Here is a 24,596-nt window from a genome sequence, read left to right as displayed (position 1 = left end):
AGTTTATATGTTCTTTCTTGGATTAGAAGCTGATATATGGGCCCCTCGGTGACTTTGTTTTGACCTATGTACCGGGCCCGGTCAGAACTAAGTTGATGTGTTCAATTAAGTTCTTTGTCAAACAAATCGGAAATCGGGAAACAAACTGATGGACAATAAGTAAGACATTGTTCCATGTATTTGTCCGAATGATATCTCGAACAGAGGATTATATGATCACTTATCTTAAATGGCGTATCATCATCTTCTCAGTTCCGAGAAACCTTGAAAGAGCTACGATTGCTGATCGGTTCCTGAAGTCATACTTGCAATTATAGTTATTTGACTTATCCAAGCGGGAGACTGTTCGATAAGGTGTCTAAGTCCATAACTATTTCTGGTATATACTTGACCCGACCCGGCATGGTCCATTTGGGTTGCATGGCACCATGCAATTGGATAGACTAAATGAGAGAAATAACACTTGTGGTTTATTAATATATTATAAGTTCTAATATATTAATAATATTATTTAATTAGTTTGATCAAGAATTAATTTAGAATTAATTAAATGATCAAAAGATAACTAATTAAATATATGGGTTGATTATGTAAATCATCCATACTTGTATAGTGGGCTAAGAGGCTCCATGGATTATCAAGTTGGTTCCACCCATAGGATGCTCTATAGATGCTCCATGGGAGTTACAAACCCATGGGTCATGGAAATGAAGAGTCATGACACATTAAGGTATACATGGTGTAACCCTAGATGTGTCAACACTATATAAGGATCATATTCTCCACCAAAATCGGCTTCACATAAACAAGTGAGTGCTAGGCCGATTTTTGCAAGTGTAAGATTCTCTCAAAAGTTTACTCCTTTGCATTTGGTGTTGTGTGAAGCATTTGAGGCATCACACTTGGGGTGCTAGGCTCACAAGGTTTCAAGGATCACAAGCAACAACAAGGTAAGTTATTCTATCTTCAATTAAAGTTAAATATTGTTCCCCATGTATGCTAGATAGGAATATAACCTTGGAATTCAACTTTGCATGATAATTAGACAAACATAGATCCAAGGTTATTAGTGTTGCATGTACACTTAGGAAGTGTTAGAATGCTCAAAACCCATCAACTCCATGGCATAAAGGTGCTAACTTTATGGCCATGGGAGTCCCATGCACTTTATGAGCCACCTTTTTGGACCTTTTGAGCTAAAAACCTCATGCATGTACGTAAAGTTGGAAACTTTACGTGACATAAGGACCTTAGGGGTCCAGATCTATGTTTTGGAGGAAATGAACCCAGCTAGAATCGACTAAATGGATAAAGGTCTTGTGGGACTCGACGAGTTATTCGTACGACTCAGTGAGTTGGGTCGTAGTTCCCCAACTATTTCTATTGATTAGTGAACTCGTTAAGTCTAGGAGATGACTCAGCGAGCTGGACATACTTTTGGACTAGGAGGTTGAAGAATTCGACGAGTCCAAGGAAGGACTCGAAGAGTTAAGATAGGTTGTCCCGATTCTGAGTAAGCAGAACTCGACGAGTCTAAGGATGACTAGACGAGTTTACTCGCTTAATTTCGACTATCAGTGGACAGAGAACTCGGCGACCGGGGGAATGACTCGGTGATTTGGATCATGATTTTAGGGTTCGTGAGTAGCAGAACTCAGTGAGTTGATAGACCAACTCGGCTAGTTGAGTCAACCAGAATGTTGACTTTCACCAGGGGTAAAATGACGTACAATGGTCATTTTACCCTTAGAAGGATTTTTAGCTTTGATTTAGTGTTTATTGTGAAATTACAGAGGAGTCGTGGGAGCAGCCAACAGAGATTCCTCACGCGAGAGTTTCAACACCCAGTTTGAGAGGTGAGTTTTCCTCCAGTAGAACGGGCTAAAGGCACCAAGGGCGGCCCGCATATGTATGATTAGTAGTCGAGTGTGGGCGGGGATCGTATCTCATAGTAGCTGAGTGTGGATGGGGCCCGTATCTCATAGTTTTATTTGAGTATCGATATATATATATATATATATATATATATACAAATGACTGATTGATAGATTTAGTCATACTTGTTGTCTGTGTGATACTTGTATGTATGTTTAGTAGCTGAGTGTGGGTGGGGCCCATATCTTAAAGCAGTCGAGTGTGGCGAGGCCCGTATCTCCTAGTTAGCTGAATGTGGGCAAGGCTTGTATCTCATCTCCAGCAGAGTGTGGGCGTGATGCATATCTCCCAGACAGTGGAGTGTGGGCTAGGCCCATATGTCCATGAGTGTGGGTGGGGCCCGTATCTCCTAGTTTCATGTTATATGTGTATGGTATGTGGTAGTTTGGGGAGACTCAATAAGCTTTGTGCTTATAGTTCGGTTTTGGTTTCAGGTACTTCCCGTAGCAAAGGGAAAAGCTTGGGATGACTGCATGGCACACACCATAATTTTCAGTATGGGATATTTTAGACCATGGTATTTTGATACATGGTTTTGTACAAGTTATTTTGATATGATTTTTAAGATACACGACATGTGATTTTATTAAGTTGTTTTATGAATTATGGATTTTTCTTAAATGATTTAAACGAAAATTTTGGACTATATTTTTTGGGTTGTTACAAGTTGGTATCAGAGTCTTTGTTTGAGGGATTCGGTCACACTTTCGGGTGTGTTTGAACTCAAACTAAGGAATTGGTATAGAAATTTTAAAAAGGAAAACCTTTTATAAAAATGATTTTGAGAAAAAGAAAAGAATTATAGATAAAGCAAAAAGAACTTTGAAAATAAGAAAAGGGTGTAATGCATGCAATCAGCTGAGCTCAAGTAAGTACTCTCAAATTACCCATACAATTTTATGTTATGATATGTTTATGAGAACTGCATGCTAGATTAGGGATAATGATCTAGGAATGATGCCTTATGTGATTGTTATATGTGTATCAGCTTTATGAACTGCATGCTAGTACAGATTAGTTAGTATGATGGTCTGATTAGTATATGTTTTATTATGTTTATTCAATGCTCGAATGCTGCTTGCTTTGTGCTTTTAGGAGTTCTAGTTGTCTTTTACTTATTAGTAAACGAATATATTAACTTACATATTGTGAGGACTAAATAATTTCAGAAGGTTAGGTCTAGCTCTGTTTCGCAGCTCTCCTTTGAGTCCAACCGTTGTGGGGGTAGGATCTATCATTCGAAGAATTATCTAGTCTTAGTGATATGTAATAGTATTCATGAGCTAGTTGGGGGAAGATAGCAGGGACTTCTTATGCAGCCGATGGCGGAATGTGGGATGGTGATTACCCTATGGCAAGCCTAGGATGAGAGTAGCGCATGAAGCAGTAGTAGTTAAAGGGACTTGGTGGAGTCAAGGTAGTTCTTGAGGAAAGTACAGATAGATGTGGAAGGTAGTATGGGTCCGTACTACTGAAAGTAGAGGATCCGTACTCGAGTCAAGGAAGGATGAGATGAATCCAAGGAACTTGTAGTAGATGCGATCCCTCGAGACTTGATTAGTATTCTGACATTTATTATGATGTGTTTTTCAGAATGGTGGTTTTACACACTAGACCAGTTGGCAGTTCAAGCACCGGTGATGGATCAGGCTCAGGCTTAGGATTCGGGCAACTAGACGACCAGACTAGGGAGTTCATCTCCTCTGAGATCACGAACAATATCCTAGATCAGACTCCTGTGATCTTCGGCATGATCAAGGAGGGTATTATATAGCTTTTGGATGAGAGGTTGAGTGCTTTCCGCACCGAGTTGGTGGCCATGATGGGGTCGTACACACTGACTTTTAGAGAGTTCAGAGTTTTTGGAACTCCCGACTACCATTGGGCTTGGGACCCCATTGCGAGCACTACATGGTTGGTAGATGTTGCCAACGCATTCCGCACTAGCAGATGTCCCGAGGGGGACAAGGTTCGACTTTCATCCTGTCTTATGAAGGACAGGGCACGTGACTGGTAGGAGGAGGTTGGACATGCCATTAGTGATGATGCAGCTCTTGATGTTATGACTTGGAGTGATTTTTTGACTAGGTTCAGAGCCGAGTTTGCACCTGTGATAGAGGTGCAACAACTTACTAGGGAGTTTCAGCATTTACAGCAGACTACTGAGATGGTGATGAAGATCACCGCTAAGTTTAGGGAGAGGGACCTTCTCGTTCCGCAGTATGTGGTGGACGAGGAGATGAAAAAGGTCTGATATCATGAGATGTTGAAGAGTGACATTCGACAGTTTGTGAGTTGATCCAGCTGCAAAATGCTAGAGGATATGATTGTCAGAGCTAGATAAAGAGATTGATCTAGAGATGGAGTGGAAGAGGAAACCAGATGCGACATCTGGTATGGAGGGTTTGGACAAGAAGCCCAAGACAGATTCCCGAGGGAAGGGCCAGCAGGGTCGAGGCCGATGCGACAAATATGGTAGGTCACACTAGGGGACGTGCAAGGTAGGTAGTTCAAGTTGATTTAAGTGCGGCCAAACTGGGCATATGAGCAGGGCCTGTACAGCTACCACCACCACCACATCGGATTTGCTTCCAGTGCAATTAGAGGGGTCATAAGCGGTCCCAGCGCCCGAGCTTAGTAGCAACAGGACAGGTGGCAAAACCCACTCCTGCTACATTGAGGATTACAGATAGCCGTCAGGTCTGTGCTGAGGCACCAGTTGTGAAGAGTAGAGACTTCTAGTTGACAGTAGAGGATCACGTGCAGCTCCTGATATCGGTACAAGTATGTATATTCTCCTTATCTCTTTATTTATCTTGATTATTGCTTATGTTTACGTGTTTTGTTATAGGATCGTTCCTTGTGAATGATATATTTGTCCTGGTATTGTTTGATTTAGGGAAAACCCAATCTTTTGTGTCGCTCGCACTCAACAAGCGATTCGTAGGATCTCTGGGAGAGTTGGATTGCCCACTTTATGTGGAGATAGCAGATGATAGTACCGTTAGGGTTGCAAGGCTTCACAGGGGATGGACTCTATAGTTATTCGATGAGCATTTTTTAGTAGATGTGGTTCCTATTCCCATGCGAGGGAATAAGGTCATTGAGAGTATGGATTGGTTGAGCCCCAATGGGGCAGTGATTGACTACGAGCAGCAGCTAGTGAGGGTTCACACTCCAAGTGGGGGAGGGCTAGTAATTCAGGGCGAGAGGCCACTAGGTGGACTCGCCCTATATTCAAAAACAAGGGCAAGGCGCTATCTTCAGCAAGGTTGCGCAGGTTACATATCCTACGTCATGGATACCTAGGATAAGGGTAAGGCAACAGTTAATGATGTATCGGTAGTGCAAGAGTTCCCGGACGTATTCCTGGAAGATTTACATGGGGTACCACCGGAGAGACAGGTTGAGTTTAGGATTGACCTAGTCCTTAGTACGACTCTGATAGCCAAGGCACCATACCGGTTGTAACATCCCAAAAATTCAAGGCAATTAAATACTTTTTAAAATATTTAAAACCATTAAGTTATTACAATTTGTTTTCAAAATAGTTTAGACATCAGAGTACCCCCGAATCAATCATGAAAATATAAGGAGGTGCACGATTACACCTTCACATTGATCATTAGAAGTACCTGAAACAATAATCGATAAATGTAAGCTCGAAGGCTTAGTGAGTTCCCCTAAAATACCAATGACATACAGAGATGTAACCATATCATATAAACAAATAAGCAACAACATGCATAATGAGCCATCAGTCTGACTGGACCGCCTCCCCAGACCCTCAGTCTATTTGGACAGCTCTCTGAGCCATCGGCATGTCTGGACCGCCCTCTCGGGGCCTTCAAACTATCTGGGCCGCTCGTTGAGCCTTCGGCGTAACTAGATTTGCCCGGCCCAGGCCTGCAGTCTACGCGGTCCGCCCATGGTGTCTTGGCCTACTACACACAGCAGGATCTGCCTCAACCCTTTCCCCAAACCAACAAACATGTGCACATACATATAAACAAGTAAACATGCAGATCTAACAGATCACTAATCATGGCAATCATCCTATAACCAGGTCACCGATCTCTAACATAGCAACCATCCTATAACCAAGATGCTGATCTAACCGATCTATAACATAGCAACCATCCTATAATCAGGATATATATTATAAAACATAACATGCGATAACCTGAATCCAGATCCAAAAAGGGCCGACAGTGGTGCCTTCGACCCTGTTAGTATAGTGACGACAACTCACCTGGCACTGCTGAAGTCCCGAAGATGAAACTCCAGCTGTTGGTTGACAGATTCCCGAACTGCCAACATCAAATAATACCCAATTAATAATTGGGTTACAAGTCCAAGGTCCAACTCACACCCTAAAGGCCCAATTTTCCAAATTGGGCCCATACCTCTACATGGTCTTTCCTTAAGGCCGATCCATTAATTCTAGTCCAAACTATTGGTATACCAATGGCCCAATATCTCATAATTATTAAGGCCCAGATTATGGCCCATCTATGGCCCAATTTTCCAAATTGGTCCCAACCCCTCATATGGGCCTTATCCTAAAGACCATCCAATTATTTTAAGTCTGTTTAATTGTTCTTGGATATCCCATCAATAACTCAATCGCCAACGCCCAAAAGAAAGGACCAAGTGAAATTAGGGTTTTCACATGAAATGACGATTAGGGTTAAGTGTTTCTAACTTAACCCATTAAGGACTTAATCCATTAAGTCTAATATCGCCTTAGGTTAATTGCAAATGACTATTAATTAATATCTTAGGTTTATTAAATAATTCTTGTGCGTGTCCCGATAAATCCCCAAAATTAGGGCTTCATGACATTAGGGTTTTCCAAAACCTAATTAGGGTTTCCTACCTAATACTAGCCCATTAGTCACATGGTTGGGCTTTTAGGTCAATTAGGGCTTCATTGAGCCCATTAGGGTTCCGTTAGGCCCACTAGGGTTTCATTAGTCGGGAACCACCCACTACCACCCCGGGTAGTGGTGGTCAATGGTGGCTCACGGCAGCAGCCACCACCTCACGGTGGTGGTTATGGTTTAGTCCAATCGTGTCCAAGCAATCCAAACACAGCTAAGCACACCACCACCCAACACAACTGTTGGTGGCTGTAGGAGGCGTAGCCACCACCTCGCGGTGGTGGTTATTAGCTTTTTTTCATTATTCCTTTACCAATTACAACATACAACACAAAAAAACCAATTAAACACACACACACACTAAAATAAACACAAACACACACTAAAATAATCACACACAGCCGCTATGTGGCGGCAAGAGGTGGTCGGAGGTGCTAGCCACCACCTCATGGTGGTGGTGGTGGCCCTCTTTTGAATTCTGGCCAAGCAAAATCATACCCACACGACCTTGATTGGAACACACCCAAAGATACACATACACACACGCCCGAAACAGTAACACCACCACCCACCTAATGCCGTACGGCGGTGGCAGCGGTTGAGCTTGCAAACAGCAGTAGTGCTAGCAGCCGACGGTGTTGCACTGTGATGGCGGAGAAGGGACGTGACCTAACATGAGCAACAATAGTCTCCATGACTGCATCAATGACGGCGGTGGCTTGGAGTGACAGGAAGCAGTAACGGTTCACATCGGAGGCAACATAGCGTTTAGCAATACCGGCCACGTGGTTTACGATGAAACAGGAGGAGGTGGGATGTGACTCCGAGAACGACAAAAAAACGGGCATGAAGTCAACCTTCATCAGCCCCAGGATTCATCGGCAGCAACTTTGGTAGCGGCAACCTAGCACCAAAACATGAATGGAAAAGGAGGTATGTTCTTTTCTAACCCCGAATGACAGTAGCCACCACCACAATCTTTCGTCTTCGGAAATGAAATAGCAGCAAGGGACGTCCGCCGGTAACCTTGGTTGGTCAAAACAACAAGATGAAGAAGTGAGGTGGCGGCTGGGCAATGGAGAAGAAGATGGCGGCTGAAGCATTGATTAGGGTTAGGGTTGGACGGAACCTGGAGGTTAAATACCTCGTTCACACAAACCCCATAATGACAACATTAGCCCCTCATTTGCCTTTTTCTTTCAAAGCAGATCCATAATTTAACATTTACACCCTGCCTCCTGAAATCCTTTACAAATTAAGTCTGAAATCTTACCAATCAGCCACTGCTTCCATAAATCCTTACATAATAAGTCTAAATAACACCAAACACCCCTAACTTCTGAAAATATTTACAAAATAAGTCCCAAAATTACACTTTAACCCCTGAAACTTCAAGTCATTTCATCTGGCTCCCCGAAACCAATACCCCACTAATTATTATTTGATTGTGGACAATAATAATATAAAATAATAATAATAATAATAATAATAATAATAATAATAATAACAACAACAATAATAGTTTCTTCTCGGGGTTCCAGGTTTATTATTCAATTATTCTATTTTAAACGGGATGTTACAACGGTTGGCTCCTCCTGAGATACAAGAGTTGTCTACGCAGCTGCAAGAGCTTCTAGACAAGGAATTTATCAGGCCGAGTAGTTCTCCATGGGAAGCCCTGATCCGGTTTGTAAAGAAGAAGGATGGGTCACATCACATGTGTATACACTATCGGGAGCTGAATAAGGTAACGGTAAAGAACCGTTATCCCTTCCCAAGGATCGACGATTTGTTTGAACAGCTACAAGGCGCATCTTGGTTCTCCAAGATTAATGTACAATTGGGTTATCACCAGATGTGAGTCAGGGATGAGGATATGGAAAAGACGGCTTTTACGACTCGTTATGGTCACTATGAGTTTATGGTGATGCTGTTTGGGCTCACCAATGCTCCAGCCGTGTTCATGGACCTCATGAACTGGGTTTGCAGACCAATGCCAGATCGGTCTATGATAGTCTTCATTGATGATATCTTGGTCTATTGCAAGACTCAAGAGCAGCATGAGGAACACCTGGGGGAGGTGCTGGAGACACTGAGGAGGGAGAGACTTTTCACAAAGTTCTCCAAGTGTGAATTTTGGTTGCGCGAGGTTTAATTTATGGGGAACCTTGTCAACGAGAAGGGTATTCTGGTCGTCCGACCAAGATAGAGGTCGTGATGCAGTGGGAGATTCCGAGGTCTCAAACTGAGATTCGGAGTTTCCTAGGTCCAGTGGGTTATTACTGGAGATTCATTGACGACTTTTCCAAGATGGCAGTTCCTTTGACCCAACTTACCAAGAAGTCAGTGACCTTTCGTTGGGGGCCTAAGTAGCAGGCAGCCTTCGAGACTCTCAGACAGCGGTTATGCAAGGCACCGATCCTGACTTTGCCAGAGGGAGTCGACGACTTCGTTGTTTTCTATCAAGGGCATGGGTATGGTTTTGATGCGGCAGGGTCACGTGATAGCTTATGCTTCGAGGCAGTTGAAGCCTCATGAGGCTCACTATTCGATGCATGATTTAGAGTTGGGGGCGTAGTTTTCTCCTTCAAGATTTGATGAAATTACCTATATGGGGTTCGTTATACCATTTATACAGACCATAAGAGTTTGAGGTACCTCATGGATCAACCGAATTTGAACATGAGGCAACGTCAGTGGTTAGATGTGGTGAAGGACTACGATTGTGAGATCTCTACCACCCGGGCAAGGCCAACGTGGTGGTCGATGCTCTGAGCTGCTAGGTAGTAGTGTCCCCGATTTGAGACATCTGTCTGAGGATGATAGTGATTACTCCATTGTTGGATCACATCCGAGATATTCAGGTTGAAGGCTTGAAGGAGGAGCGCCGGAAGTGCGAGCAGATCATAGGCCAGGTGGCCTCCTTCGATTACGAAATCCATGGATTGTTGACCCTACATGGGAGGGTCTGGGTACCGTACTGGGGCGAAGTACGACATATAATTATGGATGAGGCACACAAGTCTAGGCTCTCCATCCATCCTGGGGCGACAAAGATGTACAGAGATTTTTGATTTGATTATCAATGGCTCTGCATGACGCAGGATGTAGCTTGGCATGTTGAAAGATGCCTGACCTACAGGAAGGTCAAAGCAGAGCACCAAAGGTCTCATGGCAAGACATAGCCATTAGATATTCATGTATGGAAGTGGGAGGATATTACTATGGATTTCATTACTAAGCTTCCTAGGACCGCACGTGGAGTTGATTCGATATAGGTCATCGTGGATTGGTTGACCAAGAGTGCTCATTTTATCCCGATCCAGGAGAGCATATTGGCCGAGAAGATGGCCGAGATTTATGTGCGAGAGGTAGTGGCACGACATGGAGTGCCTATCTCGATGGTGTCAGACCGAGATGTTCATTTCACTTCCAGATTCTGGAAGCGGTTCCATGACGAGATGGGTACTCATCTCCACTTCAGCATCGCTTTCCAACCCCAGACAGAAGGACAGAGCGAGATGATGATCCAGACTCTTGAGGACATGCTTTGTACATGTGTTTTTGGATTTCGGTGGCAGTTGGGATACGTATCTTCTGTTAGCAGAATTTTCGTATAACAGCTACCACGCCAGTATAGATCGGCCTCTCTTCGAGATGCTGTACGGGAGGAACTGTAGGACCCCAATCTGTTAGGGCGAGGTCGGTTAGAGAGTCATGGGGAGTACTGAGGTAGAACTCAAGACTATAGAGTGGATCCAACAGGTCCGTAGTAGGCTCCAGACAACTCAGAGTAATTAGTGGGGCTACGCCGACAAGCGGTGTTCAGACTTGGAGTTTCAGGTGGGCGATATGGTTCTCCTGAAGGTGTCACCATGGAAAGGAGTCATCCGGTTCAGGAAACGGGGCAAGTTGGGTCCCAGGTACATCAGTTAGTTTAGGGTTGTGGGTCGGGTTACTTACCTATTAGATCTTTCAGCAGAGCGTAGCCAGATCCACAGCACCTTCCATGTTTCTCAGTTGCGGAAGTGCTTAGTGGATGACTCAGCAGTGGTACCCTTAGAGGATATTCAGGTTGATGACATCCTGAATTACATTGAGAGACTGATAGCTATTCTCAACAAGAAAACTAAGGAGCTAAGGAACAAGAGGGTTGAGCTAGTAAAGGTGCAGTGGCAGCACCGCAAGGGCTCTAAATGGACTTAGGAGCCTGAGGAGGAAATGAGGGAGCACTACCCAGAGTTATTCGAGACTGCAGACTTTGAGGACGAAGTCTAAAACAAGTGGGGGAGAATTTTAACGCCTAGATCCCTGGTACGTAATTAAATATTTATTTAATCATTTCACAAGGCAACTCGATGAGTTGGTAGCCCCAAACTCGTCGAGTAGAGATAGAAATGGATGCGGGGTTTGAAGTCTACTCGACGAGTTGGGAAGCCCCAACTCGACGAGTAGGACTGCTAAAATGAAACCCTAATTCTAAGTGTTTAGCACCCTATTTAAAGAACATAACACCCTTTTGTGGTCTCCCTCATCGTCTCCCATTGTCCAGAAAACTCTAATCAGTGAACTTGAGTTTTATGTGAGTGTATGAACCATTTTTGAGTGATTGGTGATTTGAAGCTTGTGAGAAGAAGAAGAAGCTAGTGGACTCCAAGAAAAGGTTGTAGATCCAGAAGCAACATCACATTTCCCTTAATTTCTGGTAATCAAGTCTATACATTGGCCATTTGTTTTCTAGATCTTCTTATGGGGTAGTTAGGGAAATTTGGAGTACATGTTAGAACCCTTCATGAGTGCAAGCATGACTTGGTGTATCTACTGCAGATCTAGGTTCTTGAGGGACTCCATGACATAAAGGTGCCAACGTTATAGCCATGGGAGTCCCATGCACCTTATGAGCCACCTTTTTGGACCTTTTGAGGTAAAAACCCCATGCATGCACGTAAAGTTGGAAACTTTAGGGGACATAAGGACCTTAGGGGTCCAGATCTATGTTTTGGAGGCAATGAACCCAGCTGGAATCGACCGAATGAATTAAGGTCTTGTGGGACTCGACGAGTTATTCGTGCGACTCGGCGAGTCGGGTCGCGGTTCCTCAACTCTTTCTGTTGATGAGTGAACTCGTTGAGTCTAGGAGATGAATCAGCGAGTTGGTAATAGTTTTGGACTAGGAAATTGAAGAACTCGACGAGTCCAAGGAAGGACTCAACGAGCTGAGACAGTCGGGGAGTCGTGGGAGCAGCCAACAGAGATTCCTCTCACGAGAGTTTTACCACCCAGTTTGAGAGGTGAGTTTTCCTCCAATAGAACGGGACGAAGGCACCAAATCCGGCCCGCATATGTATAATTAGTAGCCGAGTGTGGACGCGTCTCGTATCTCATAGTAGCCGAGTATGGGCGGGGAGCGTATCTCATAGTTTTATTTGAGTATGGATATATATATATATATATATATGTGTGTGTGTGTGTGTGTATGTGTGTGTAACTAATTGATAGATTTAGTTATACTTGTTGTCTGTGTGATACTTGTATGTATGTTTAGTAGATGGGAGTGGACGGGGCATGTATCTCATAGCAGCCGAGTGTGAGCTGGGTCTATATCTCCTAGTTAGTTGAGTATGGGCGAGGCTCGTATCTCATAACCAGCGGAGTGTGGGCGGGGCCCGTACCTCCCAGACAGTGGAGTGTGGGCGGGGTCCGTATCTTCTAGTTGCATGTTATATGTGTATGGTATGTGGTAGTTTGGGGAGACTCACTAAGCTTCGTGCTTACAGTTTTCAATTTTGGTTTCAGGTACATCCGGTAGCAAAGGGAAGAGCTCGGGATAACTGCATAGCACACACCACAGTTTTCAGCCTGGGATATTTTAGACTCTGATATTTTGATAAAAGTTATTTTGATATGATGTTTGAGAAACATGACAGGTGATTTTATTATGTTATTTTATGAATTATGATTTTTTCTTAAACGATTTAAACGGAATTTTTGGAATATATTTTTGGGTTGTTACACCAGTCCCCACGGTGTGGCCTTAGGTTGCCACGACGTGGCGACTCACTGATTTGGACTTTTGGGTTGTTGACTTGACCGTTTACCATGGGGGTTGACTTTTTGACTTAGTCGACTTTTGGTCAACTTATGGGTTGGAGGACTTTAGGCTGGGAATTGAGTTTCCTTGTTGTATTATAAGTAGCTCGTGATATTAACCTTTATCCCGGCGGGAGCTATTGGATTATCTGCTAGATTCTGAGGTGAGTTTCCTCACTATACTCGTAGATTGAAGGCACGGATGTCAGCCCACTAGGTTGTGTTATGTATCCTAGTATATAGGATGTTGTTATGTTGTATTGATCTGTTAGATTGGTAGATTTATATAGTTATCTATATTTGTTGGTTATTGATTATTTGTTGTATATGTCGACATGATGTGGTTGGGTAGAGGCGTTACTGCTCTGTATTGTAAGCCAACAAACACAGGAGAATCCTATCTGATGACTGTGGGACGACGACAATCCAATTTAATGAATGTTGGCCGGGGTAATCCAATCTGATGATTATGGATCCAGTATGCATGCTTGTATATGTTTTGTTGTGTGAGGTATTTTGGGAGAATTCATTAAGCTTTGACTTACAATTGTTTTCTGGATTTAAGTATATCATATGATTAGAGCAAGACGAATACATGATCATACAAATCATCATTGGGATTTATGTTAAGAGATGTTATTGGATACTCTGATTTTATGACTATATTTTTTAAACAATATTTTGTATGACTTACGGGTTACAAAAATGATTTTTGAAAAATGAAACTTTTTATTATAATTTTTTGGATGTTACAATAATACTATATGGGAGGTCGGTGTTTTATGACTTTATCCCATATGTCACTGTTAGTATGTAGTATTGAATTGGATGAGTTGTATCCACTTGTTTTTTTATCTAAGTGGCAGTTATTCATCGAGTGATGTTATATGGGTTTTTTGGTGTTTTTTCAATTTTTCTCTATTATTTTCATTACACTTTTACTTCTAAAAAAATAAAAAATAATGAATTATTAAAATAAAATGTTTATTATCTTTTAAATTTAAACAAATAATTTAAATTAAATAAAAAAAAACAAATAAACTTTAACTAAAAAATTTTAAAATTATAAAATAAGCTTATTAATGAAATTGATATTTATTTATTATTTTTGTTGCAATTATTATATTAAAATATTATATGAAGTTTAATAAAATAGAAAAATTTATAAAAGGAAATATAAAAAAATAAAAAAAAACAAATTATTTGTAAACTACCACAAATTAATATTTGTCAAATTCAGGAGGAAGGATGATTTAATCAAAGCCATAGTATGGCTTATAAATTATACATTTACACCTTAAACTAAATCACTTGAGAGGAAACAATCAAAAAGATTTCCGTTGCCGGGACTTGAACCCGGGTCTCTCGGGTGAGAGCCGAGTATCCTAACCAACTAGACTACAACGGATTTGATATTTAAATTTCCCATTCGCAACAAGACATAAACTATAGCATCATGGATAGTTACTGTGGATGCAACATAACCACTATATGACTATATCTGTTTGTTTTTCCCGATAATGTTACTGTGGATGCATTTTTTATTGGTCTTGCATTTCAACTTGTTAAATCGTTCTGGTAAAAATAATTCTAAATTTTTATTATTTGATGTCAAGTAAATCAGATTTTGATAACTTGATAAAATATTTAATGTCAAGTACTCAACTTTCAATAATTTGGTAATTAATTTAGGTCAAGTAATCTGATTTAGGTAACTGAGTAAATTATTTAAGATATTTAGATAATTGGTAAGACAAGTAAATAATCCATTATCAAAGATAATTAAATTGTAAATTTACTTATGCAGTTTGACTTAACCGATTTTCTTAGAATCTTTTAAAATTTTCAAATCAAAATAAATCGTTTTAAGATGTACGCCGTTCCACTGTTTTGAGCTCATAAATTTTGCTAATAGTGATTCTCGAATCTTGATCAAAATTATTTAGCGTTAATAGTTGGGAAAATGACTCTTGAGGGTAATTAACTTTTGCGTTTGTACTCATTTGGTCCCTTTTCTGTTTTTTTGTATTCAATATACCATTGAACTTGTTTTTGGTGTTTACCATAGCCCTTTTGACCGGCTTTTGACCTGTGATAGCCGGTCAAAGGGTTATGGTGAACACAAACAACAAGTTCGATGGTATATTGAGTACAAAAAAAAGGAAAGGGACCAAATGAGAACAAACGCAACAGTTGGTTACCCTCCTGATTCATTTTCCCTTTACTCATTTACAACAAATCTCACATCATCTCCTACTGATATTAATGACTTTATGAGATTCATTTTTGCTTCTCTTCAAAACATAACCTACGAAAGGACATTATTCATACATGTACAACTTTGTAATGCACTTAAATATTTATTAGGGGAATCTTGACTAAGCAGTCGCATTTCATGACTACATTTACATTTTCAATCAAATGATTTATCGTATCATGGATTCTAGACAAGTCTACAAACAAGTGGAACCACAAGTGCTATGATTTTTGAGTTTACTTATCTTTAAGATCGAACTCATGGGATAAGATGTTGGATAAGGTGTCTAAGTTCATAACTTATTTGGTATATACTTGATCCGACTCGGCATGGTCCATTTGGGTTGCACTTCACCCGAACTATTTATGGATAATTTTATGAGAGTTATACACATATGATTATTAATATATTATAAGTTATAATATATTAATATGAAGTCATGTTATTTAATTAGTCTTAGTCTTAAATTAATTATGAATTAATTTAGAGATTAAAAAGAAGACTAATTAGATTGTGGGCTATTGGTTTTATATGGTGTGGGCTAACATTCATTTGTTAATGGGCTAGGCTTGTATGGAAGCCCATGGATGATCCATGGAGCTTTTAACCCATGGATCCTTGGAAAAGGAAAGGTCATGGGTTATTAGGGTTTCACCCTAACCATGCACACTATATAAGCATGCTTATGTTGCATGAAATAGCCACTAGTGTGTGTGTTTGTGTGTGGCTGAAATTATAGTGTGTATACACTCTCTCAAAGTTTTCCAAGTGTTTGTGGTGATTTGTAATTCCATTTGAGGCATTCACACTATTGGTGCTTGGCCCTCAAACTCCTTAAGAATCAAATTCATCAAAAAGGTACGTAATCTCATCTAATTCTTTTATGTTTAAAAGTACCCCATGCCATGTTAGATAAGTTATGAACCTTGGAAAATTATTATTTTTCATGTATTTAGACAAACATAGATCCAAGGTTTATTAGGATTGCATGCACACTTAGGAAGTGTTAGATTGCTCAAAACCCAACATAAGATACAACATCAATATGTACAATATTATGGTGATGTGTCTACAAAAGCAGCATGATATTGTACATATTGATGTTGTATCTTATCCCATGAGTTCGATCTTAAAGCTAAGTAAACTCAAAAATCACAACACTTGTGATTCCACTCGTTTGTAGACTTATCTAGAATCCATGATACGATAAATCATTTGATTGCAAATGTAAATGTAGTCATGAAATGCGCCTACTTAGTCAAGATTCCCCTAATAAATATTCAAGTGCATTACAAAGTTGTACATGCATGAATAATGTTCTTTCGTGAGTTATGTTTTGAAGAGAAGCAAGAATGAATATCATAAAGTCATTAATATCAGTAGGAGATGATGTGGGATTTGTTGTAAATGAGTAAAGGGAAAATGAATCAGGAGGGTAACCAACTCTTGCGTTTGTTCTCATTTGGTCCCTTTCCTTTTTTTTGTACTCAATATACCATCGAACTTGTTGTTTGTGTTCACCATAACCCTTTGACCGGCTATCACAGGTCAAAAGCCGGTCAAAAGGGCTATGGTAAACACCAACAACAAGTTCGATGGTATATTGAATACAAAAAAAAAAAAAAAAAAAAAAAAGTGACCAAATGAGTACAAACGCAAAAGTTAATTACCCTCAAGAGTCATTTTCCCTTAATAGTTAAACCCATAGGCCATAGCAAATATGAGTTCAAAGACTTAACCAAGCTTAGACATCATACAAGAATACGAAACCAACAAATGGAGTCCTTCAATACACAGCTACAAAACATAAAATTTAGTTAGCGAAAATGTTGATTAAAAACGAGGAAAAGCATACAAGTGGAGTCCTTTATCCATGTGAAGGGTGAACATGGTTCTATAAGTAGCTTCTTCACTCTCATCCACAAGTTTGAACTTGTAGAAGTAAATAAGAAAAGCCGCAATAATCTTCATTTGTCTGTAAGCAAATTCCTTCCCCAAACATGTCCTTGGCCCACCCTAATCAAACAAACATCCAATATTCAAAACAGGAGACAAATAACACTAAAAAAATCAAATAAATCGAAAAAAGTCTAGGGGGGGAAAGTATAAATATATGTTTGTTGGAGGTAGGTACCTGAAAAGCTGTGAGCTTGAAAGGACTTTGAGGTCGAAAAACGCCATTTTGGAGCCATCTTTCGGGTCGGAATTCCTCTGCGTCGGGTCCCCAAATTTGGGTCATCCTTCCCATTGGATACGACATATAACCCACATAGTCACCTTTCTTGATCTTAAACCCATCTGGTAGAACATCGTCTTTCTCCGCACATTTGCCATTCTTAAAAAAAAAAAAAAAAAATTAATAATAATAATAAATACATACTACATGTTATGTTATTGCTTTACTATGTACATATAAATATAGTAAATATGCAAAACAGAAGTTAGTTGTTTACCAATGGAATTGCAGGATAGAGTCTGAGTGTTTCTGTTAAGGTTGCGTGAAGATAATGCATTTTGTCAAGGGCAACTTCGGTCAACTTTATCTTGAACTCATCGGTAGATGTATGATCATTGCCATTGGCTTCGGTGGCGATTTTCACTTCTTCTGCAACCTTTTCTTGAATCCTGGATTGCTTGCAAAGCACGTAAAAGAACCAAGACATGGTGTTTGCAGATGTATCCTTTCCGGCAAGGATAAAACTCAAAGATATATCTCTCAGATACTTGTCCGTCATATTTTCTGGATCCTTTTCACTTTCCATCAGAAATCTCGACAGTATATCTTCTTTATCTCTCTGTCATAATTAAACACTTGAAACTTTCAAATATTGGAAACGACACAAGAGTTTAGAGTTTACACAGATACCTCTTCGTTTTTCATCTGTTCCCTCTTGTTTCGTATCAGTTCATATACGAAGTTATCGATAATTTTGATTTTTTCTTTGAGAGTGGCTTCGGAACCAATATTAAGATACCTCTTCACCTTCCATAGAAGATCCACAAATCGCCAATATACTAAACCATTTGATGCATCAAACGCTTCCATAAACCGATTCCCGGCCTCATTTGAACCCGATAGAGTATCAAGTTCAAATCCAAATCCCACCTGAAACATCGCATCTAAAGTCGACCTCATCAACAGATCCTGCGCGAAAAAGAAATAGAAAGCAAATGAAACAAAACTAGAGTTAATTCATATCCCTTTTAAAATAGGTGATCGATCGAATCTTCACCTGCAAATCCATCGATTCCTCAGAGGCTGCTAGTAATGAAATCTTTTTCACTAGTTTAGCAGTATTGGACTTGAAAATAACGCTGCTAAACTCTCGTAAAACTTTGGTTGAGAACTCTAAGCTTGCAAGCTTTCGTTGGTGGCTCCACTTAGCTCCATCCACAACAAAAATCCCATTTCCAAAAAGATCACTCATTATATCAACATTGTACTCCCCCTGTGATGTAAATAACAAGAGACTGTTGATTCCTTTAACCATGAATCAGGTAGAAAGATGCGTGATAATAATACCTTGCCGTAATTTGCGAAATTGGTCTTCAAAATGTACTCGGTGTTAACAGGATCAACTGTATAAACTTCACTGTGTGAAGGTGTGATGAGACGATAAGTGGGATACTTTTTCGCCATTAGTGTCATGTAATCATGAAGCTTGTGAAAGTGTATGAGTTGATTTGTTATTGGTCCGATGATGGGTGGCCGGTGATCGGTTGACAACAATTCTCTCAAGTAAGGTACAAGCACTAGAGCCAATAGTACTATCAAAAATGAAGTGAGAATCCCGATAACTGCAAGGATGAACAACGGTGAAACGTAAAAAAATCCTGTGAGAAGGACGATGGTGGTAGTGGTAAGAAAGAAGGGAGTCCTCATATTGTGGAGACACCATTTGTGAATGAGCATCGTTTCTTGTTGTTATAAGGGGATTAATTTGGGACCTTTGTTATTTGTTATTAATAATTTATAGATGGATTTGCGTAGACGGTTTTTATTTTTATTGTGTTTTAGTGGTTATTATCACCACAAAACCACCAAATTATAGCTCATTTAATTGGCTTTAGTTAATGTTCAACAAATTTTCAAATTATTCTATCCAATTAACCCTACTTAAAGTGTTAAACCCAACTCCCATTCGATAAAACCCGACTGTTAGAGTATCCGTTTGCTAACATCTCTATTGCAATTAACAAAAAAAAAAAGTGGTAAATAAATTAGGAATAATACCCTAAAAGAATGAGAAACAAAATAGATTCACCAAAAAGGACGTGTTAAGACCCATGGTGCGGTTAGTGCCACCTGAGTACCTGACAATGCACATCTGCACGGTAACACCACACCATTGTACCTGGATGATTAACTGAACATCATTAATGTCAAGTCTTCTTGCTGCAACAGTTGTGGCCACTAGTGTCATAAACTTACCAGAAAGGAATCCCGCAACATCATATGGATGATATGGATGAGGAGCAAGTCTCCAAAGATGACTGGCATATTCAGCCACCGAACAAAACATGTTGTCATACATATCTTCAACAAAACTTAATTTGGAGAATTCGCTCAGCTTCTCCAATATCATTTCTGTAATGCCTAACTTGTCATTGATGGTCAACATTGTTCATAAACATCTTGATTAAACACATATATGTTAGCTTATATATTATTAGCCCACTTGTTTATGGGCCCTTTAGTCTTTAGCCTTTTAGGGTTTTGTCTACCTAGTATGTATATACCGCTTTATTCCTTGTAGTCTTTATGTTTTCCATTGAGAGCCCTTGTAATTTCTCTTTATTATAATAATATGATAATGTTATCATGATATCAGAGCGGAGGTTTGATACATTGTTAGAAGTCTTTGTAGCAGTCATATGTTGTGCAGATCGATTCGTTGTTGTTGTAGCTGGTATTTGTCATTGATGTGTTGATTCGTTGTTGTCGTTGATTCGTTATCGTTGTTGATTCGTTGTCCGATTGATTGTTTCCGCTCGTTTGTTACTCCTTTCATTCTCAGATTGCTATACTATTATTGTAGTTATTTATTCATTGCCGACATGACTGGAAATGATGATTCTCTTCGGTCACTCAGTACTCATCTAGATGGAAAGAATTATATGTATTGGAGTTACATTATGAAGAACTTCCTTCGTGGGAAGAATGTGTGGGGCTATATCACTGGGACTAAAGCCAAACCCTCAGTGCCTCAAAGTGAGAATTTTGATTTGTTGTTTGATATTTAGGAGACTGATAACTCCAAGGTCATTACTTGGATTAATAAATTTGTTAATCAGTCCATTGGTATGCAGTTGGCTAAATATGACACAACAAAGGAAGTGTGGAATCACTTGAAGAGACTGTATACTCAGTCCAACTTTGCTAAACAATACTAGTTAGAATATGATATTCGTGCCCTTCAACAAAATGACCAGAGTATTCAAGATTTTTATGTTGTTATGTCTGATCTTTGAGATCAATTAGCTCTTACTGAATCTAAAGAGTTAAAAGATTTCGAGTCTTGCATTGCGAGGAGGGAAGAACAATGCTTGGTCCAGTTCTTGATGGCCTTGTGTTCTGATTTTGAAGGTCTATGTGGAACAATTCTTCATCGCTCTCCTCTTCCTTAAGTTGATTCTATTGTCCATGAGTTAATTGCAGAAGAGACTCGTATCAAGTCTCATGCGGATAAAGGGTTTAAAGCAACCTCTATTTCTACTCCCGTTCATGTTGTTCTTGATGTTTCCACTAATCAGTCTCGACAAACTTCAAGGGTTGCTTATGATGAGTGTGCATTCTGCAAACAGAAATATCATTAGAAAGCTCAGTGTCCATTGTTAGTCAACAAGGGTAAATCTGGTCAACCTCATTCGGGACAACAAAATAGGTCTGGTCAACATAAGTTTCAGCCACGTTCGGTACTCCTCCATGGACCCCTCATCCTCCACAGTTTGTTGCTGCTGTTATACCACTAGTTGATGCAAATGCTGTTGGAAACATGTCACCAATTGCATTGGATCCCAAGGTGTCTGAGAGTTTCAGACAGTATGTGGCCTCTAATCCTACTGCTATGTCTGCATCTATGTCTCACTCTGGTCATACTTCATCTGGTACATCAAGTATTCCCTCATCTTTATGGATTTTAGGCTCTGGTGCAACCCATCATATGACTCCTCATTTGTCATCATTTACTTCTTTGTCGCAAGTGTCATCTATTTATGTTAAGTCTGCTAGTGATACATCTATGCTAGTTGAGGATGTTGGGTGTTGATACTCCTCTTGAAACCAGTGCATGATACTCTCCTATTGATGGTGTTCCTTTGTCCGATCCGAACCTTTATCGCACTGTTGTGGGAAGTTTGGTCCATCTCACAGTTACTCGTCCAAATATTGCTCATGTTGTTCATGTTGTCAGACAGTTTGTTACTGCCCTACCTCTGTTCATTGGGGAGTTGTTCTCCGTATTCTGAGATATTTTCTTGGCACTCAGTTTTAGACTCTCGTGTTTCCCTCGACGTCTTCTCTTGAGTTGCGTGCCTATAGTGATGCTGATTGGGATGTGATCGCCATGATCGTAAGTCCACCACTAGGTTTTGTGTATTTCTTGGAGAGTCTTGATAGAAATTTGGGTTATAGATATACTTGGATCAGTGAGAGTTGTGAAACACTTTCAGATTAAAGCATTTCGAGGGTACACTCAAAATCTCTAATCGGATGAAACTCAGTATTTTTCTAGAATATATAATGAAAAAGATGTTATGAATATGTACCCAAAAGAGAATCTGAAATTGATCATATATAACAGAAAACTAACTTTTTGTCTTAAAACTGTCATATGGTAGTTATATATAAATAACTTCCTGTCCAAAAAGGGCCATATTACCTGTCATAAACTACCATAAAATTAGGTATATAAATGGATCACAAAACCGGGTGTTTTTATCAAAATACGGATTTCTGAGACATTTTTTATATAGTAACATAACTAATAAAAAAATTGGCGTTGACCTGGCAGCCCGACCCCAGCCAGGGGCTCTGCCCCTTGGACTCCGCCAGGGGTTGCCGCCCCTAAGACCCTGCTCCCAGGAGCGCTGCCCCCGACACCCGTCAGTTCAGTGGCTTCGCCTCTAATTAGCAGTATACTTTCAACAATGACAAAATCAAACAAATGTGCACTCCGCACCATATTAATTTGTTCGATAATTGTCAAAGTGACATTGATCAACAAATTAACCCCATTACACTTAAATAATATTAGTGATATAAAATCACCAACAACTCTCTCATTTCATGGAAGAGCAAGAAACATGACGTTGTCTCTAGATCTTCCACGAAGGCTGAATATCGTGTTGTGGTTGTAATTACATGTGAGATTATTTGGTTACGGTGGTTGCTTGCGGATATGAGAGTTCATATTTCTTCACCTACCCCCTTGTATTGTGATAACAAAAGTGCGATACAAATTGCAAAGAATTCTGTTTTTCACGAACGGACGAAGCACATTGAAATTGGTTGTTATTTTATCCGTCACCACCTGCAGCTCGGGACCATATATATTCCATTTGTTTCATCAACCTTGCAGCTTGCGGATATTTTTACGTAGGCTCTATCGGCTTCTCGGTTTCGGTTCTTGTGTGACAAACTCTCAATGCTTATTGCTGCGGAATTGTGAGTTTGAGGGGGGATGTTAGCCTATATATTATTAGCCTACTTGTTTATGGGCCCTTTAGTCTTTAGCCTTTTAGGGTTTTATCTAGCGAGTATTTGTATGCCACTTTATTCCTTCTAGTCTTTATGTTTTCCATTGAGAACCCTTGTAATTTCTCTTTATTATAATCATATGACAATGGTATCAATATAATTAAATAATTAGATCATAGTATTGAAAAACTAAAAGTCTACCTTCACAAGGCATGTATGTCTTATAAACCTAAAATTGTATGACCTTCTCTCTCTAATTCAAAATTTCTTATTAAAAAAGTGAAGTTGAGTTAAACTTCAACTTTTTTGTTGTAACCACTTTGGTAAGCATATATATGAAATTCTTTATGCAAAGAATATTTGATATTTCTCAATGACAATATACCATTTCTATCATTTATTGATCTTGGTAAGCCAATTGGTGATCTAAGTTCCAAACCAGTAATTGGGTTTTCGATTATTGAAATGTTCAAAGGAAAGTATCTGGTTGGAAAGAACAAAACTTATTGAACGAGACATGCTCACTTTATTTAAACATATGTTGACCAATTTTTGATCTGACTATGTCTCCGTATTTAAGGCATCCAAAAAAAGTTTTCAATATGATAGGAAATTTAAGATGCATGTTCTTTTGGGTAGAGGCTACGAAAACCAAAAGAATTTCATGGGTGGCATGGAGAAATGATTTGTCCAAAACAAATCACGGGGGCTAGGTGTAGGTAATTTAAAATCCGGAAAACTTGATTCTACTACCCAAATGGAGAAGATTTAAATTAAAAAATAAGTTGTTATGGAAACAAACAAACAAACAAAAAACAGATGTTTTTCACGGGTGGACGGGGATCTCTCAGACAACAACTCCAGCGGTGAACCTTAGTGAGAGCCTACGATAACCCTGTGTAGCGCCCGCAGATTCGGGTTAGTCAATTTAGTGACGATAAGCGTCAAAAATGACTTTTTTTTTATAGATGATTATTTAGAATAAATAATCATAACTAAGTTGTAGTATATGTCACAAGGTTAATGTACATTTAAAAAACGTTGAAATCCGACTTATAACGAAGAAGTTATGACCTGTCAAAGTTTCGCAACAAAACTGGAACAACACCGGGGATCGTAAAAAGTGAGTTTAAGATAAAGTACTTTTTATCCTTATGGGTCTAAATGAAAGTTGTAGATTATGTCTCCACCTACGCGTGGATATAAATAACGTTAAAAACGGAGCTCGTATGCAAAAGTTATGGCCTTCCGAAGATGTAGCTGTCTAAGAGCATGACACGTGTCAGAAACCCTAATCTGACTGGACTCACGACGTGAGCATGATTTCTCACGACGTGAGGAGTCAAACAAACACTAATCGAGCCTAGAAAACACCTAGTAAGTCTACAGGATGACTCTTGGAAGCTCACGACATGAGCATGTCATTCTCACGACGTGAGAAGTCATCCGGGCGTGTTTCGGAGCTATAAACGTAGATGGCGAAGCTACGAGATGATACAGCCATGACTCACGACATGAGCATTGATTCTCACGACATGAGAGGCCAAAAATCAGCCTATAAATAGTCATTTCGACCCTAAGCTTCCTTACACCAAATTATTCTCTCTCTCTCTCTCGTTTGTTGAAGGCGTTCCGCATTCTAAGCCTGACGATCACGAACCGCTGACCGTTTCTAGTTAGATTCTATCAAATCACGCTACTAATGTGAGTGCATGGTCCCTTTCATGAACAT

The 24,596-nt window shown here is 39.8% G+C and overlaps 1 protein-coding gene and 1 non-coding gene across 2 annotated transcripts; both read right to left on the bottom strand.

Moving 5' to 3' along the window:
• Positions 1–14,243: 14,243 nt before the first annotated feature.
• TRNAE-CUC (transfer RNA glutamic acid (anticodon CUC)) lies at positions 14,244–14,316 on the bottom strand. Its single transcript has one exon. It is a non-coding gene; the product is annotated as a tRNA-Glu (tRNA).
• A 2,615-nt stretch (positions 14,317–16,931) lies between these two features.
• LOC145028512 (cytochrome P450 704C1-like) lies at positions 16,932–23,082 on the bottom strand. Its single transcript, XM_078977204.1, has 6 exons — positions 18,689–23,082; positions 18,399–18,614; positions 18,032–18,310; positions 17,619–17,960; positions 17,300–17,500; positions 16,932–17,181 (listed from the first exon to the last, which is right to left on the bottom strand). The coding sequence occupies exons 1-6, from the start codon at positions 19,076–19,078 to the stop codon at positions 16,999–17,001; spliced, it is 1,611 nt and encodes a 536-aa protein (XP_078833330.1). The 5' UTR covers positions 19,079–23,082; the 3' UTR covers positions 16,932–16,998.
• Between the last annotated feature and the right edge of the window lie 1,514 nt (positions 23,083–24,596).

This window comes from Lactuca saligna, chromosome 2, assembly GCF_052625555.1.
Source record: "Lactuca saligna cultivar CGN05327 chromosome 2, ASM5262555v1, whole genome shotgun sequence".
Lineage (NCBI taxonomy): Eukaryota > Viridiplantae > Streptophyta > Magnoliopsida > Asterales > Asteraceae > Lactuca > Lactuca saligna.
The sequence above is the reverse complement of the archived record's forward strand: the minus strand, read 5'-3'. Positions and strand labels throughout refer to the sequence as shown.

Excerpts from the sequence above, each read along its gene's own strand:
- LOC145028512 (XM_078977204.1), bottom strand. The coding sequence starts at position 19,078 with ATGCTCATTCACAAATGGTGTCTCCACAATATGAGGACTCCCTTCTTT. Across the intron at positions 18,615-18,688 it reads ATTTCGCAAATTACGGCAAG|GGGGAGTACAATGTTGATAT; the intron begins GTATTATTATCA and ends TTTACATCACAG. Across the intron at positions 17,961-18,031 it reads AACAGATGAAAAACGAAGAG|AGAGATAAAGAAGATATACT; the intron begins GTATCTGTGTAA and ends TAATTATGACAG.